At 41.5% G+C, this 18,929-nt stretch overlaps 2 protein-coding genes across 12 annotated transcripts in view; one reads left to right on the top strand and one right to left on the bottom strand.

Annotated features, from left to right (window-relative positions):
- Positions 1-18,929, top strand: part of LOC127002169 (septin-1-like) — a 46,234-nt gene that overhangs the window by 20,074 nt on the left and 7,231 nt on the right. Inside the window, exon 8 of the mRNA XM_050867852.1 lies at positions 967-1,084. Within this exon, the coding sequence (XP_050723809.1) occupies positions 967-1,084 (118 nt within the window). The remainder of the gene's footprint in view (positions 1-966; positions 1,085-18,929) is intronic.
- Positions 1,795-18,668, bottom strand: LOC127002168 (peptidyl-prolyl cis-trans isomerase B-like). 11 transcript variants are annotated; one of them, XM_050867844.1, is made up of 6 exons: positions 8,238-9,246; positions 8,063-8,089; positions 7,671-7,896; positions 4,998-5,248; positions 3,560-4,297; positions 1,795-3,474 (listed from the first exon to the last, which is right to left on the bottom strand). In XM_050867844.1, the coding sequence occupies exons 3-6, from the start codon at positions 7,693-7,695 to the stop codon at positions 2,992-2,994; spliced, it is 1,497 nt and encodes a 498-aa protein (XP_050723801.1). In that variant the 5' UTR covers positions 7,696-7,896; positions 8,063-8,089; positions 8,238-9,246; the 3' UTR covers positions 1,795-2,991. The 11 variants fall into 11 exon arrangements, with proteins under 11 accessions (XP_050723801.1, XP_050723799.1, XP_050723806.1 ...); XM_050867842.1 differs by lacking the exons at positions 4,998-5,248; positions 7,671-7,896; positions 8,063-8,089; positions 8,238-9,246 and adding exons at positions 12,538-12,788; positions 17,084-17,309; positions 17,664-18,668; XM_050867849.1 differs by lacking the exons at positions 7,671-7,896; positions 8,063-8,089; positions 8,238-9,246 and adding exons at positions 17,084-17,309; positions 17,440-17,646.

Here is an 18,929-nt window from a genome sequence, read left to right as displayed (position 1 = left end):
TAAGTAATGGTGTGGCTCTGGCGTTACAATCAGAGGCGTGGAGTTGAATATAAAAAAATTTGACTCTGATTCCAGGAAATTTTAAGTTTCCGACTCTGACTCCAACTCCACCCCTCTCCCCCCTCCCCTCTTCTGCAGTAGAGTGGTAGGCAAATCATACCCCACCACACCACACTCCACACCACACCCAGCTACACATTACTCACATCGTAAAGGAGTAGAAGATTTTTTTACCAACTCCGACTCGGGCCAAAAGTAGGTGACCCCAACTCTGACTCCACTAAACACTCTTGGTTTCAATACTGTAGGCACATCCATCCATCACATGACACTCAGTAGCTCAAGGGCTGATGTGACAGAGATGAGCACCAAGATCACGCGTAGCTTAGCATTCATCCCCAGCTTTACCTTTTTGCAAGTCTGGTCTTTGTCTGTTAACCCCTTGGATGTGGACTTCCTACAAGAAGACATCACCAAGCTACAGGAGTGGAGCAATAAGTGGCTGCTACAATTTAATAAAAAAAAATGTAATATCATGCAGCTTGGGAGGGGAAATCCAGCATACCAATACCACATAGGAAACACTCCACTATCTACCACAGAGGCAGAGAAAGATCTGGGAGTATATGTTACCAGGCTACCAGTGAAGGTGAAATCCATGCCAATCACAGCAGAGTTAATGGCTCTATGCATGAAGTTAGATGGATAGACTGAAGGTTCAAATAAGTTATTGGCACTGAAGGGATGAACACTATTTTACTATCCCTTGAAAATTTTATGAATCAATAACATTAGGATTTGTTGCCACTGCCTCCGAGTTATATGTATTGTTTGTCTTTAAAACATCATCTTTTTGATAGGTTAGAGCCTTTGGACATACAGTTTACAATGATATTATGATTTATTGCTTTTGACTTATTTTTATGTGTATTGTTTGTCTTTCAAAACATCATCTTTGTGTGACAGGTTGAAGCCTCTGGACATACAGTTTATGAAGCAACTCCACAACAAGGTAAACATCGTGCCGGTACTGGCCAAGGCGGACACCCTCACCAAACAGGAGGTGGCCAAGCTCAAACGCAAGGTAAGTGTGACGGCCAATGTTTTAGGTGCCCGTTTAAAAGACAAAATTAGCATGGAGTTTTTCGTCATGGATACATGTTCTTTCATCCATGAGGTATAAGGATTTTGGTTATTTTTATATATTACACTGAAAGGTCTTTATATTGACTGAAAAATGTGTTATTCTGCATTACATGAAGTGGAGATTTGGCAGCCTTTGTTATTTTTTTGGTTATCCAACACATGCTATTTCCTCCTGGAGTATTTCTGTGAGGGTAACAAAAACGGGTTGTATACGCTTTTGTGATTCTTAGGGTAAATTTCTGTGGTTGGTAACTTCCTTCAGTCAGTCAGTCCTACGCCAATTAAAATATATGAGTCTTGTGAAAGCGTTCAAGTCTATGGAGAAGAAAGTATATATATCTTTAAATTTTAACATTTTTTACCACTGAAACTATTAAACATAACTGAAGAAACTACAGTGGTGAAGTCAGACATTTTTGTTGATCTTCATTGTATCTTGCTGCATCCGGGAAATATATGGGACAAGGGAGACATGGAGGCAGTGTTGAGGAGGATTTAACAGCATTTGGTGTTGGAGAGGCTGAGGCAATGGACAGAAATAGCTGGAAGTGTGTCATCTGCCTGATGTTAAACAGAAGAAGATTATGATGATGATTCCAACATTGATAGCTGTTAATGTTTTCTAGGCAGGCAAGGAAAACACAATAATGTGACTGACTATTCTTGAGCCATGTAATTATTTTGATAGCAGCTGTTTGTTTGGTGGCTTTCTTCTCCACCACCAAAAGAATCCTTGACAAAACAAGTATGCATGTAAGGCACGGATTAGTGACTGAATATTGCTAAATGAACAATAATCACAGAGGTTAAAATCACAACACCCTCTAGGGGAGGATCGAGTTACAACCTTTTACACAAAGCTTTCTTACTACATAATTGTCTCAATAGAAATCAGAGCAGTGTACGGAATGACTTCTTTGGTTTTGTTTAATGTTCCAGATCTAAGGAATAAAGTGTGATAGGTAGATTTTCACTACAGTAATTTTTAAGTCATTCAGCACTCTGCTCACTGCATTTCTATGACTAACAAAGTAAAAGCAGAACAAAGTAATAGAAGTCTCACATGAAAATAGTGAACAAAGTTCCTTGGGGAGAGAAGGCTGGCATTCCTTTGTGATGCTTCAAACATCACATCAATAACATCCAAGAAGCAGAACATGCCATTCTTGGTATAATCATTGGTTGTGCATCCTGTCTTTTCTGAAACAAGTGCTTTTTTTGTCCCTCACTGACAGCATGAGTGAGCATCATGCAACTGAGTGTGGGAGGAGGGTAAATTATGTCTTGTGGCCTAAGAATCTACTATCCCCATTTGTGAGAAGGGTCATTATGCAGAAAACTTTAAATGGAATATGGGAATGTATGCAATAGGGTAAAAATGAACCAATTTTGGCAAAGGGATAACTTACGGCATGCTCTGTTCACCTTTACAATGTTATTTTCTTTAATGCAACATCAGTTGGCTTCTAAATATTTGTGCACCAAAAAAATTGGGCATTCTTTGCTCATCCAATGCTAAACACGTCAAATAGACTGCAGCAGAATGAGCAGGCAGTATCTCGTTTCTCATGGCTACCAACTGAATTGCTACAACTGTTTCTACTTAATACGTACTTTAATTTTCCACTTGCTGTATGTTATGATATACAGTATATGAATCATTATTTTAGGTAATGTACATCTCTTCAATTCCTCATATATAAAATCTTGTGAATTTTGAGGGTTGTTGGCTCTGCAAGCACCTGCAATGGGGGAGGGAAACACTTGATGACAGCTGTCTCAAGAACTTTCCATGTAAGGAGGAAAATGTTTCCTAGCAGTCTGCACAGCAGGCTTATTTGGCAGTTAAAGAGAGAGGCGAGGCAGCACAAGGCCACTGTTAGTAATTGTGACTTTAGTTATTGGATTGTGTTGAAAAGCAGCTTTCACTACCTCCAGACCACTAACCACTCTGCCAAAAGGAGCATGCAGGTTAACACCAGGTGAGCTTTGTGTACAAATTCCAAATGAAACAGAATTTTGAGTATTTCCAAAATCAATGCCTGATACGTAACCTTCAGTATCTGGTTTTACATACTGACCTCCCCATTCAAGGTTTGTCAGGAGGGCTTGGGTTCTGGCCTTATTGTCACCATCAACAACATATCTCCATACCAGGGTATTCCTCACTTTCTCTGAAGCAGTTGCGTCCAGCAAGGTCGGGCCCATAGTGCCCATGCAGAGTGCAAGGAACTGTTGTGCTCGCCGCATGTGGCACCAGAGACTGATGAAGACTCGACCCAAACATCTGCCTCCCACGCTCAGCTCCAGGAACACCTTGGATGGCATCTGTAGGATGGAAACTTTTTACTCCACCTGTTTGGAGATAATTGTGGCATGCCAAAATAAAAATGAAAATTGTTGTGGGACATACTTGGAAGGAAATCTCCTTGGAGTCAGGCTTAGCCAGAGAATGTAGGAGCAGACGGCCGTCATGGTAGTCAATGGTGGCTCGTTTAGCCTCTGTTGTGTCTTGATCCTGTGATGACTGGCCAGAGGACTCCTTCTCTTGGCATGGCTCCAAACTCTTTGTAACTGACTTAGCTTCTTCTAGCTTGGAGTCCTTGGCTTTTGCTGGCTCAGAGTTTTTGGCATTTTCTTTTTCTGCTACATCAGTGCCAGATGCTGCATCCTCCTCCTTACATTTTAGCTTGGAGTCCTTGGCTTTTGCTGGCTCAGAGTTTTTGGCATTTTCTTTTTCTGCTACATCAGTGCCAGATGCCGCATCCTCCTCCTTACATTTAAAGTTTTTCACTGCCTTTTCAAAGTTCCTTACGGAGCTAATGTCACTTGCCTTCCGAGTCTCATCAAGAAGGTTAGTAAGGTCTGCAAGTTTGTCTTGCAGGCAAGCATTCTTATGGAAGAGCTCTTCCATAAGTGCATCAAGGCCATTGAATGATCCTCTCAGTTCCTTCTTTTGGTCTTCAATATTCCCAAAGAAGAGCTTTATTTTTTCAGTGAGTTCCCGTTTCTTCTCCTGTACAAAGGTCTGAGCCAGCTTGACAGTGTGGCCTTGTGGGTGGCCAGAGTAGAGGCAGAGACTACACAGAGGCAGGTCACAAGTGCAGCACCAGTAGCGCAGGTCATCTCCATGTGTGTTGCACTGTTCAAACTGAAAAAAGAAGAATATTGTTTTAAATTGGTGCTCAGAATGCTGTTCTTTCCTGATGTACAACTCTGTATGTAATCAACTGCTGAGTAGATGGAATGGAACTGTGTTAAGTAATGCTAGGTGGAGGCTGACTACATTTTTTATTGCAAAGGAGTTTTGAACTTTGATTGCATTAAAAAATAAATTTGGATGACAAAGTATGAAAAACTGAGCTACTGATAATATGATTCATGAGACACAGAGTGAAAACTGAGTCTGAACTGAAACTGAATGATGAACATGTTGGCCCCCATGAGGTCAAATGAGGCATATTCAAAGATAAAATGAGGTATGTACATCATGTCAAATGAGGTATGTACATCATGTCAAATGTAGCCTTTTTTCATCATTGAAACCATTGAAAATCCTAACACTGTATCAAGTCCATAAGTAATCAAGATGATTATATATGCTTGCAGATAAACAAAACCAAGTGCAAGTCACCTAAGTGGCCTCTTGTTAGATATAAGGTATTAGTTTTCTATTACCACATTCTCCTGTACACATGTGGACTTTTTAGACCCAGCATTTTCTTAGAGGAACAGCAGTTCAAAATATCAAGGGTCAACTGTATAATTATAGAGCTCAGTTGCATTTTACTTCATTCATACAGTTTACATATTTCAAAGTGTGTGTGTGTGTTCACAATGCACATTCTTACCGTAAATTCATTACAAAAAGGCAAAATATTAAGTAATGAAAAGTTGATAGTCAGTGCTTCCACTTGCACGTTGTTGTGTGCTGCTCTGCAGCTCGGGCACAAGAAGTTGCCTTTTTTCTTGAGAGCTACAAGACAAACACGGCAGAATGTGTGACCACAAGGCAGCACCAGTGGTGTTCGGAGGGTTCGTTCATACACTTCTGAGCATACATCACAACTCATTGCCTCCCGTAGCCCTTCTGAGTTGCTTTCTAAAAAGAAAATCAGTGAGTGGTTAGATCGTTTGTTAGGTTTATTTATGGCATGGAGGGTTGCTCCAGAGAGCGGGAGCCCACCCAGTTAAAAGTTTGGGTATACTGAGGGGCCAAGGGGGGTGGCACAGTAAGGAAGTTCGTTATGAAATATGGGTGCAGGATGATTGTATGAGACAAATTATGGCGTTGTGTCCTTTATCATAATCCTAAAGCATTTCCAGCTTCCAGAATTTGCTGAAAGGAAGAAAAGACCATTTGAACTGCAGATTTATTGGGTCATTTGAGTAGAGCTCCCCACTGGAGACTCTCATCCATTGGAGTTTTACCTATGTTGGGACTGGCTACCATTAGTGTGGTGGTAAATTTAAAGCTTAGATCATCCTTCAGTTTTTACCATGAGTTTTTTTTTTCAGATAGTTTGATTTTAAAAATTCTGATATATATATATATATATATATATATATATATATATATATATATATATATATATATATATATATATATATATATATATATATATATATATATATATATATATATATATATATATATATATATATATATATATATATATATATATATATATATATATATATATATAGTATATGTTTTCAATCACTAGTTTTTTCTTTCACCTCCACTCCTCGCAATATCTAATGGATTCTGTAAACAAATAATGCCAATTAATGGCAGACAAACCAAAACTCGCCAGAAATAAAAGTTTTGTTGTAACAATATGTAGAAATTATGAAAATTAAGCATTTGAGGCTTCATAAGATCATGAGGATGACAGACTACTGTATATGCCTGCCTTCTCAAGTGCCGACTACACAATAATAGCATGGCGCAAACCTGTAACTATTCTACACCTAACCTACCCTGGCATGTGTCCTGCTGTCAAAATGCAGCGAACAGAAATAATCCCCAAACTTTGATACTGTCAGTTTGAGAAATGTACGCACGGGAGGAAGATTCAGAATGACAAGATATTCACTCTGAGACAGGCAAGAACTGTCTACTTAGGATGACCTCAGCCTAATAATACGCACGTGGTTCTGACCTGGGTATTGGGGCCCATAGCGGTATTTATTCCCCTTTGTCACTTCCTATTATTTTTTTTCTTTCATTTGATAGTTTTTTTTTCATTTAACTGTTTTGAGGCATCATATATCGGGAAAATGAATAATAATCTTAAGATGACCCTGTAAGTCTTGACTCTCTTCGCATCGACTCAACGGCCACTATGCTGTGCGCAGACTTCTATAATAGGTTGTAGTTAGGTAAGGTCAGTTTAGGTTAGGTTTGGTTTGGTTAAATGTTATTAATAAATATTATTTTTTACGATAAATACATGTTACACGTCACGCTCTGTCGTTACTGTCACTGGCGGGGTAGGCGGCCACGCGTGTATAGCTACACATTCATTGAGTGGAGGGTATCCATTGAACCTGACGGTCACATTTATTGACATACAAGTGGCACAGGTTATCACATTTACTGACATATAAAGGCCGCAGGTTGTCACATTTACTGACATACAGAGGCCGTAGGTTGTCGCATTTACTGACATAAAAGGGGCGCAGGTTATCACATTTACTCTTTACTCTGAGCTCAGAAAAAAATAAGGAACGTAACATTTCACTCTCCAGTACGGAACGAATCCATATTAATTGGAACGGGTGGCAACCCAAAAACTTCTCTAGCCTGCCCTGACTTACTGACAGCTGCTGCCCCCAGCTGGTAGAGCTTGGAGACAGGAAGGGGGAAGGGCGTTACGTCGCGTACTCTACACGTACTTTAGGATGACCCTTGACAAATACATAATTTTACGGACTGGTTTTGTGATTGACAGAAAATTGCTCGACCATTCAGACAGCCAATTATGGAACAAATGGCGTTCCGTATTGGTTCCAAACAGAACGCAACATTTCACTTCAATATGGAACGATTCTGTAAGTTTCTGAGCTCAAGGTGGCAACCCCAACGGTGACGTCACACCCCAGTTCAGTTACCAGTCACGTGTTCACGCCACTCGCCATTAATTGGTGAATCTAAAAATAATTGTGCTGGGTTAATCCCACAATGTTTGAAGATCTTCAGCACGCCCCTGCTGATTACCATTAGTTTCATCCGGCATTGCAATAGATATCTGCTGTACCTCAGCTGTGGCTGGGATGTACACACTTACTATACTGAGCTCATCTATTAAAGTTAGATGAAACTTACCCATACACACACAAAAAAACTTTAGCAACATGTGCTGTGAATTGTGCAGAAATTAATTGAACATGTGAAGAACCTCCTTCACTGAACATAATTAGCAAGAACCACATTCACTGAGTTTGTATCTATTGCAGTTATATATGTCAAGAGAGTATATAGTAGGCATGTCATCAAAAATCAAGCAATAGCTGTATACCTGGAGCACTGACAGAAGTTGACATGCTGGTGTAGTGCGAATGGAGTCGATGGTTGAGCTGCTACAAGCGATGTGCAACTGGTATGTGTGGCAGCAGCGAGGCAACTTGGCGACTTGAGTCACTCACGTTGGCGAGAGGAAATTGCTGTGTTGGATGACGAAGTTGTGGCCTTGAGACGCGTAAGCTTCCTGTCTCAAATGTTACCAGATGATCATACCCAACACACTGAAATTATCAGTTTGACAGAATCAGGCACACAAATAATGGTACTCAATCAAGTTTATTGTCAATATCTCATTAATGTTTCTCATATGTGGAGTAAGTCACAGTACTGACTACTGACTGAGAAATTCTCACAAAAATATATCGTTGGTCATTATCTTTCTCTTACCTCCCTTCTTCCTCACGTGAACCTTGTCTGCAGGGGCAAAAAGGGACATGACTAACGAAAGGAAAAAACATTCACAGTATGAATTGTTTTATACTTTGGATTTGTCTATGTCCCTAATGAATATATACTCTACTTGTAGGCATAAGCCTCACCAAGAATCAACCAATAGCTGTACCTGCAGCACTGACAGAAGTAGACATACTGGTGTTGTGGAAATGGGGCCAATGTTTGAGCTGTTACAGGCAAGGCAGGACTGATCTGTGTGACAGCTGGGAGGCAACTTAATGCTGATGGGTGAAGTCATGGTGGTTGCAGTGTTGAGGCGTTAAGATACGTAAATCTTATCAGAGATAACATTAATTCTCTGTACTTGAATAGGTATGTACAGCAATGGACCAAAGTTTTGGTGTGGATCTTGGTTTGGGATATGAAGGCACAGGAGCAGACCACACTGTAAGAAGGAGTTGGTGTTGCTCAAAAAGTCTACATTAAAAAATCTTTACTGTTGCCCAGTATGTCGAGTAGGCTTGATTTGTTGGTGTTGCCCACTCAACGTGTCCAGTACACGTCCAGTACATGTCGGTAGTTGGTACTGGGTGCGTGCTGACTAGTTATCACTTATCAGTTGAGTGGCTTTCTTCAGTCACCCAAATGACAGATATGTTGTGGGAGGTTGACCTTGTGAATGTTGATGAAATTGTAGAGCCAGTATTCAGAGTGTAAATTTGTGAACGTAGCCTCAAACAATAAACTGTGAGAATGACTTAAGTTAGACTGATAAATTCTGCCACCCAGAAACATCACTTAACCAGACCACACAGGGAGACTAGTCAAGAAGTCCACTCGTATATACCAGAATGACAGACCGACACACACACACACACACACACACACACATACATCATTCAAATAAACCAAACAGGCTACTCAGACCATTCATACCTCACAGACAGGCATTAATAAATAGAGTTAATCAATAACTGACTCACAGACAACTCAGGCATCACACAACCACCCAGACATAACACACAGACCTTCCACCCAGACTACAGAAACACGAGTACACACAAAACAGACATTCCAAACATACCACACAGAGCTTGAAAATCACTCTGAGAACACATAGACTGACCACACGCAAAGACGAACATGCAGACTGACTCCTCACATGCATTATACGGAAGTCTGACTCATACCAGGTACTCACATTATCATCTGTCGAACGTCAGGTCAATGATACACTTCCAGCTATTTCTGTCCATTGCCTCAGCCTCTCCGATTCCCAGTGCTGCCAGATCCTCTCCGTGCCGTGTCTGGTGGGTGACAACCTGGCACATCCACCTCAACAGCTTTTCCCAATGCCTCATCTTCCCTCCTCCTCACATGCCCAAACTGCAGCAATTTCCTTACTCTCAGCACTGTACTCAGCTCCTTCAATCCACATCATCTTGCCACCTGCTCACTGGTCACCCCACCTCTCCTTGTGATCCCGGCCATACACGTTAGCATTCTCTGATCACAGCCAACCAGCACATACTCCAACTTCCTTATTAAAACCCATGTCAGATAAGACTTAACAAGCATTTCTGACCCTCTTGACCTCCTCTTTGCCTTTCCCGTCGGTGTTTATCATGTTGGTCCTGAGAAATACTCCACTTGGCATAAGAAACTTTATTTTACCCACATATAGCATACAGCCTTAGTCATGGCCCCTACTGATACTGCTGTTCTTAGAGATTAATTGTCATTCAGGCTCACTCACTCCTCGTCTCAAAAACTCAGCCTGCAGGAGAAGCCATGGCAGACAAAGATTAATCTATCTATGTATATCTCCAACACCCTGCTCCCTTGCGGAAACTTCCTTCCAGGGGGTGGCCGCGGCAGAAGTGTCTCCATCTCCCCCTGTTCTGGCACTCCCTCTCAGCACTCTCAATCCTGCTACTTTCAAGTCTCGCTCCAATGGTCACTTAGATTAAGAATAGTGGTTATTTTACACAGCAGTAAGAGGCAAGGCAGATTAAAAGTTACATTACATTCTGATCACAATTCAGTGGCCACTCATTTATCTGTGATTAGAGCTTGCTGCAGACCGTAGGCAAATATGAGTTGAGTTGACATCTCACACTACTCTGTTTGCAGTAGCATTAACAAACAGCAGTACCTTTTGTCTGGTAACTTCTGTTTTTACATTGGACCTCTTTACCTGTTTATAATGCAGCAAAATAATGGGCTCTTGTTCACAGGGTGGAGTTCTACAAACTACAACATGGGACAACAAATCTAGGTACCAGGTCACTCTTATGGCATTAGTAAAGTTTGGGGCTACAACCATGCATAGCCTCAGTTCTCTTCTCCCTTGCATTGGCCTTTGAGCCTGTGGTGGGTGAGAACCATTACCCCGGGGCACAGGACCACTGTGACCTTCGGGTTATCAGTTTTTCTTACAAAAGCAGCCTAGGATCCAATTGCCAGCTACAAATAGATAGAGTACAGCAATCTTTACAGCAGATTTCTGCAGCATTGTTAAAGAGAGATGCGAGGCAGTACAAGGCCACTGTTAGTAATTGTAACTAAAGTGATTGGATTGTGTTGAAAAGCAGCTTTCACTACCTCCAAACCCCTAACCACTCTGCCAAAAGGAGCCTGCAGTATAATGCCAGCTGTGCTTTCTGTAGAAATTCCAAATGCAACAGAATTTATTGTACTAATTCGTTGTCCATACATGTTAAACGAGTTATAACTTTCCACCCCTGCTACTAAACCTTCAGTTTCTGGTTTTGCCCACTGACCTCCCCATTCAAGGTTTGTCAGGAGGGCTTCGGTTCTGGCCTTATTGTCACCATCAACAGCATGTCTCCATGCCAGGACATTCCCTACTTTCTCTGAAGCAGTTGTGTCCAGCAAGGTTGGGCCCATTGTGCCCATGCAGAGTGCAAGGAACTGTTGTGCTCGCCACATGTGGCACCAGAGACTGATGAAGACTCGACCCAAACATCTGCCATCCACGCTCAGCTCCAGGAAGACCTCGGATGGCATCTGTAGGATGGAAACTTTTTACTCTACCTGTTTAGAGAGAATTGTGGCATGCCAGAAAAAGGTTGTTGTGGGACATACCTGGAAGGAAAGTCTTTTGGAGTTGGGCTTTGCCAGAGAATGTAGGAGCAGACGGCCGTCATGGTAGTCAATGGTGGCTCGTTTAGTCTCTGTTGTGTCTTGATCCTGTGATGACTGGCCAGAGGACTCCTTCTCTTGGCATGGCTCCAAACTCTTTGTAACTGACTTAGCTTCTAGCTGGGAGTCCTCGGCTTTTGCTGGCTCAGAGTTTTTGGCATTTTCTTTTTCTGCTACATCAGTGCCAGATGCTGCATCCTCCTCCTTACATTTAAAGTTTTTCACTGCCTTTTCAAAGTTCCTTATGGAGCTAATGTCACTTGCCTTCCGAGTCTCATCAAGAAGGTTAGTAAGGTCTGCAAGTTTGTCTTGCAGGCAAGCATTCTTATGGAAGAGCTCTTCCATAAGTGCATCAAGGCCATGGAATGATCCTCTCAGTTCCTTCTTTTGGTCTTCAATATTCCCAAAGAAGAGCTTTATTTTTTCAGTGAGTTCCCGTTTCTTCTCCTGTACAAAGGTCTGAGCCAGCTTGACAGTGTGGCCTTGTGGGTGGCCAGAGTAGAGGCAGAGACTACACAGAGGCAGGTCACAAGTGCAGCACCAGTAGCGCAGGTCATCTCCATGTGTGTTGCACTGTTCAAACTGAAAAAAGAAGAATATTGTTTTAAATTGGTGCTCAGAATGCTGTTCTTTCCTGATGTACAACTCTGTATGTAATCAACTACTGAGTAAAGAGTGGAACTGTGTTAAGTAATGCTAGGTGGAGGCTGACTACATTTTTTATTGCAAAGGAGTTTTGAACTTTGATTGCATTAAAAAATAAATTTGGATGACAAAGTATGAAAAACTGAGCTACTGATAATATGATTCATGAGACACAGAGTGAAAACTGAGTCTGAACTGAAACTGAATGATGAACATGTTGGCCCCCATGAGGTCAAATGAGGCATATTCAAAGATAAAATGAGGTATGTACATCATGTCAAATGCAGCCTTTTTTTCATCATTGAAACCATTGAAAATCCTATCACTGTATCAAGTCCATAAGTAATCAAGATGATTATATATGCTTGCAGATAAACAAAACCAAGTGCAAGTCACCTAAGTGGCCTCTTGTTAGATATAAGGTATTAGTTTTCTATTACCACATTCTCCTGTACACATGTGGACTTTTTAGACCCAGCATTTTCTTAGAGGAACAGCAGTTCAAAATATCAAGGGTCAACTGTATAATTATAGAGCTCAGTCGCATTTTACTTCATTCATACAGTTTACATATTTCAAAGTGTGTGTGTGTGTGTGTGTGTGTGTGTGTGTGTGTGTGTGTGTGTGTGTGTGTGTGTGTTCACAATGCACATTCTTACCGTAAATTCATTACAAAAAGGCAAAATATTAAGTAATGAAAAGTTGATAGTCAGTGCTTCCACTTGCACGTTATTGTGTACTGCTCTGCAGCTCGGGCACAAGAAGTTGCCTTGTTTCTTGAGAGCTACAAGACAAACACGGCAGAATGTGTGACCACAAGGCAGCACCAGTGGTGTTCGGAGGGTTCGTTCATACACTTCTGAGCATACATCACAACTCATTGCCTCCCGTAGCCCTTCTGAGTTGCTTCCTAAAAAGAAAATCAGTGAGTGGTTAGATCGTTTGTTAGGTTTATTTATGGCATGGAGGGTTGCTCCAGAGAGCGGGAGCCCACCCAGTTAAAAGTTTGGGTATACGGAGGGGCCAAGGGGGGTGGCACAGTAAGGAAGTTCGTTATGAAATATGGGTGCAGGATGCTTGTATGAGACAAATTATGGCGTTGTGTCCCTTATCATAATCCTAAAGCATTTCCAGCTTCCAGAATTTGCCAAAAGGAAGAAAAGACCATTTGAACTGCAGATTTATTGGGTCATTGAGTAAAGCTCCCCACTGGAGACTCTCATCCTTGGAGTTTTACCTATGTTGGGACTGGCTAACATTAGTGTGGTGGTAAATTTAAAGCTTAGGTCATCCTTCAGTTTTTACCATGAGTTTTTTTTTTCAGATAGTTTGATTTTAAAAATTCTGATATATATATATATATATATATATATATATATATATATATATATATATATATATATATATATATATATATATATATATATATATATATATATATAGTATATGTTTTCAATCACTAGTTTTTTGTTTCACCTCCACTCCTCGCAATATCTAATGGATTCTGTAAACAAATAATGCCAATTAATGGCAGACAAACCAAAACTCGCCAGAAATAAAAGTTTTGTTGTAACAATATGTAGAAATTATGAAAATTAAGCATTTGAGGCTTCATAAGATAATGAGGATGACAGACTACTGTATATGCCGCTGCCTTCTCAAGTGCCGACTACACAATAATAGCGCAGCGCAAACCTGTAACTATTCTACACCTAACCTACCCTGGCATGTGTCCTGCTGTCAAAATGCAGCGAACAGAAATAATCCCCAAACTTTGATACTGTCAGTTTGAGAAATGTACGTACGGGGAGGAAGATTCAGAATGACAAGATATTCACTACGAGACAGGCAAGAACTGTCTACTTAGGATGACCTCAGCCTAATAATACGCACGTGGTTCTGACCTGGGTATTGGGGCCCATAGCGGTATTTATTCCCCTTTGTCACTTCCTATTATTTTTTTTCTTTCATTTGAATGTTTTTTTTTCATTTAACTGTTTTGAGGCATCATATATCGGGAAAATGAATAATAATCTTAAGATGACCCTGTAAGTCTTGACTCTCTTCGCATCGACTCAACGGCCACTATGCTGTGCGCAGACTTCTATAATAGGTTGTAGTTAGGTAAGGTCAGTTTAGGTTAGGTTTGGTTTGGTTAAATGTTATTAATAAATATTATTTTTTACGATAAATACATGTTACACGTCACGCTCTGTCGTTACTGTCACTGGCGGGGTAGGCGGCCACGCGTGTATAGCTACACATTCATTGAGTGGAGGGTATCCATTGAACCTGACGATCACATTTATTGACATACAAGGGGCACAGGTTATCACATTTACTGACATATAAAGGCCGCAGGTTGTCACATTTACTGACATACAGAGGCCGTAGGTTGTCGCATTTACTGACATAAAAGGGGCGCAGGTTATCACATTTACTCTTTACTCTGAGCTCAGAAAAAAATAAGGAACGTAACATTTCACTTTCCAGTACGGAACGAATCCATATTAATTGGAACGGGTGGCAACCCAAAAACTTCTCTAGCCTGCCCTGACTGACTGACAGCTGCTGCCCCCAGCTGGTAGAGCTTGGAGACAGGAAAGGGGAAGGGCGTTACGTCGCGTACTCTACACGTATTTTAGGATGACCCTTGACAAATACATAATTTTACGGACTGGTTTTGTGATTGACAGAAAATTGCTCGACCATTCAGACACCCAATTATGGAACAAATGGCGTTCCGTATTGGTTCCAAACGGAACGCAACATTTCACTTCAATATGGAACGATTCTGTATGTTAGGGGTGGGCAGGTACCGGTACCAGTACCGGTACTAACGGTACCAGCTAAACGGTACGGTACCGGTACCAGTTGCTCGGATTTATTTATTGGATTTATTGATAATTCTTCATGTCCGATTTTTTTTCTAGGTTGCTAATAAATATTGTTATTGTTATTAGACTGTGATCGAGTACATCCATAATAACTATACATGCTATTTTTTTATCGAAAAAATAAATATTCACTTCATTCAGAGAGAGAGAGAGAGAGATCACCACTTAGTAAGTGGATATCTCGGTGATATGGGTAGTGGGTACTCGATCATAGTCTAATAACAATAACAATATATATTAGCGTTTTCTAAAGACTCGTGGGACTCACTAACTTTTAACCCAAGACTTCGTTTTCTTTTTACTTTTTACTTGCCACTGTTAAATTCGTATGACTCGTTAACTTTTAGAGAGAGAGAGAGAGAGAGAGAGAGAGAGAGAGAGAGAGAGATAATCATATTTATCCAATAAAGGATTAACGAAAAAAGAGAGATCATATTTATCCAATAAAGCATTAACGAAAAAAGTTTGAATCCCTTGGCGAGAGTTTCTGGCTATAAAGAATTGCATGATGAATTATATAGGATGATTAAATATTGGAGGTGTAGCAGGAGAGAGAGAGAGAGAGAGAGAGAGAGAGAGAGAGAGAGAGAGAGAGAGATCACCACTTAGTGAGTGGATATCTCGGTGATATGGGTAATGGGTACTCGATCATAGTCTAATAACAATAACTATTTATTAGCAACCTAAAAAAGAAAAAGAATCGGACATGAAAAATTATCCAGTAACTCCAATAAATAAATAAAATAATGGAAACGGGAGCTGTGATGGAAACGGAAAGCAGGACAAAATGGTGGAAACTTGGGGAGACGGTCAGCGGGGCAGTGACTCAGCGTCTACACAAAGGGCCCATACCACATGGAGGCGGGCGAGCGCCGAGCGTCACTAAGATCCTAACGGTACCGGTACTAGCGGCAATGCGCAGTGCCGAGTGATCATTAAGCTTCCCGGAACCCAAGTGATCATGATGCTTCGCGGTACCAGTATCGATACCAGGTATCGATACCAGGTACCGGTACCTGGTACCGATAACTGGTGTCGGTACTGGTACCGCGAAGCATCATGATCACTTGGGTTCCGGGAAGCTTAATGATCACTCGCCGGTACCTGGTATCGATAACTGGTATCGGTACTGGTACCGCGAAGCATCATGATCACTTGTGTTCCGGGAAGCTTAATGTACCGGTACCGTTTGGATCTTAGTGACGCTCGGCGCTCGCCCGCCCGCCTCCATGTGGTATCACGCGGTATGGGCCCTGTGTGTAGACGCTGAGTCACTGCCCCGCTGACCGTCTCCCCAAGTTCCCACCATTTTGTCCTGCTTTCCGTTTCCATCACAGCTCCCGTTTCCATTATTTTATTATATGATTTATTTATTGGAGTTACTGGATAATTCTTCATGTCCGATTCTTTTTCTTTTTTAGGTTGCTAATAAATATTTTTATTGTTATTAGACTATGATCGAGTACATCCATAATAACTATACATGCTATTTTTTTTTTTCGAAAAAATAAATATTCACTTCATTCAGAGATTTACATAGATTTACATAGAAAATTAGACCACACAGACCCCATGGTGGTCTGTCCTTAAACCTAGATTTTACATTAATCAGAAGGCTCCTAAACGTTGCATTTCTACTCTAGTTGATATTAAGTTGAAGGAAGAGAGAGAGAGAGAGTTTTCTTTACAGGAAATTTGTTTGGGAATTTCATCAGAAGTCATTAAGAAAAAAAACTCCTTTGGGTACCGGTACCGGTACCGGTACTAACGGTACTTGAGTTTTCGGTACCGGTACTACCGGTACTCAAATTAACTGTACTTGCCCATCCCTACTGTATGTTTCTGAGCTCAAGGTGGCAACCCCAACGTTGACGTCACACCCCGGTTCAGTTACCAGTCACGTGTTCACGGCCACTCGCCATTAATTGGTGAATATCTAAAAATAATTGTGCTGGGTTAATCCCACAATGTTTGAAGGTCTTCAGCACGCCCCTGCTGATTACCATTAGTTTCATCCGGCATTGCAATAGATATCTGCTGTACCTCAGCTGTGACTGGGATGTACACACTTACTATACTGAGCTCATCTATTAAAGTTTGATGAAACTTACCCATACACACACAAAAAAACTTTATAGCAACATGTGCAGTGAATTGTGCAGAAATTAACTGAACATGTGAAGAACCACCTTCACTGAACATAATTAGCAAGAACCACATTCACTGAGTTTGTATCTATTGCAGTTATATACGTCAAGTAAGAGTATATAGTAGGCATGTCATCAAAAATCAAGCAATAGCTGTATACCTGGAGCACTGACAGAAGTTGACATGCTGGTGTAGTGCGAATGGAATCGATGGTTGAGCTGCCACAAGCGATGTGCAACTGGTATGTGTGGCAGCAGCGAGGCAACTTGGCGACTTCAGTCACTCACGTTGGCGAGAGGAAATTGCTGTGTTGGATGACGAAGTTGTGGCCTTGAGACGCGTAAGCTTCCTGTCTCAAATGTTACCAGATGATCATACCCAACACACTGAAATTATCAGTTTGACAGAATCAGGCACACAAATAATGGTACTCAATCAAGTTTATTGTCAATATCTCATTAATGTTTCTCGTATGTGGAGTAAGTCACAGTACTGACTACTGACAGAAATTCTCACAAAAATATATCGTTGGTCACTTTTCCCCCTTGGAGTCCTCCTCCCTCTCCTTTAGTTGCTATGTATCGCTTCGTAGGGCCACATCTTGTTTCTCTCATGCGTATTCACACAGTTTGTCGTCGACAGACTCGGTATTCAGCGGTGCTGACAATCGAGTCTGACGACGACGAGCACAGGACACGTCGGGTCGTCGAGTGGGCAACATCACTAAACCAGCAACTCACTCGAACGTGGTGTGGGCGGAGCACCAGCCATCAACTGCCAACTCCGTACAGGCCATTGCCCACATTACGTTTATTTTATAGCATTCTCTGTCAACCACCACGTGTCAAAGTACATTATAATTGATACATCTTATTTCGAGCCTGTGACAAATATATCAAGTCATACAGTTAACGAGCTTCGTTAGTCATGTCCCTTTTTGCCCCTGCAGACAAGGTTCACGTGAGGAAGAAGGGAGGTAAGAGAAAGATAAAGACTTCCCCAAGTACCTCCAGTAAACCCATCCAGCACAGCAGCAACATTAAAAAGACGCACGCAAAATTAGTCTCGCAGTAACTTCAAAACGCACGCCGCCATCCTCCCAAGATTGCACCATCGCAAACAGCCTTCCTTTACACACCTCACAGGCTACGTTGATTAATTGATTGATTGATAGTTTATTGTTGCAAGTAAAACAACAAAGGAGAAGGAAGGTTAATTAATCGCCTTTTGTTGCCTTTTCCGCACATTCCGATGAATGGTGAACACGCTATATATCGTTTAGTGTAAACACTTAACGGTGGGTTGGCGAAACATAGTGTAAACACGAATTATCTCATTTAAATTCCCAGAGCTCACCGACGGTGACTCATCGCTGGAGAATGGCGATGTGTGCTCAGTTTTCGCGGACGGCCGGTGGTGAAAGAAACACAGGATGGACTCTAGCCCACTCCTGTACCCTCAAATCCCAAATCAAGACTAAGGCTACGTCCGCACTAGGCAGCGGAACGCTGCTTCTGTTTTTCGCTGCCGCTGCCTGAGTGTTGGTCATACATGTAATCCTATGGAGCTGTACGCACTAGCCGCTGCTTCATACAAGCAGCGAAACGCTGCCTCGACACGAGCAGCGTTCCTACAGAAACAGAAGCAGCGTTGCGCTGCTTCTGTTTAGGTGGTATATGCATTTCTATGGAGCTGTCTGCACTACCTAGAGACCGCTGCGGCAGCGCTCAGTCAGTTTCAAGCAGTGATGGAGGAAGGTGCTGCGAGTTGTTCTATCGTAAGTGAAATATCCCTGTACGCCATGAAATATTAACTGAATATTTTTTTTTTTTATGTTAATCTATATATAAATTTTCGTACTGTCTGTCTGTGTGTGTGTGTGTGTGTGTGTCTGTCTGTCTGTCTGTGCCCTATCTCCTCCGCCGCAAGACAACCCACCTGGACATATGAGGTATCGATGGAAAGGTCATGACCCAAGGAATGTTATAGTGATAATTTTGGTGACC

This window comes from Eriocheir sinensis, chromosome 22 (genome assembly GCF_024679095.1).
Source record: "Eriocheir sinensis breed Jianghai 21 chromosome 22, ASM2467909v1, whole genome shotgun sequence".
NCBI classification, from domain to species: domain Eukaryota; kingdom Metazoa; phylum Arthropoda; class Malacostraca; order Decapoda; family Varunidae; genus Eriocheir; species Eriocheir sinensis.
This window is presented reverse-complemented; position numbering and strand designations above follow the sequence as displayed.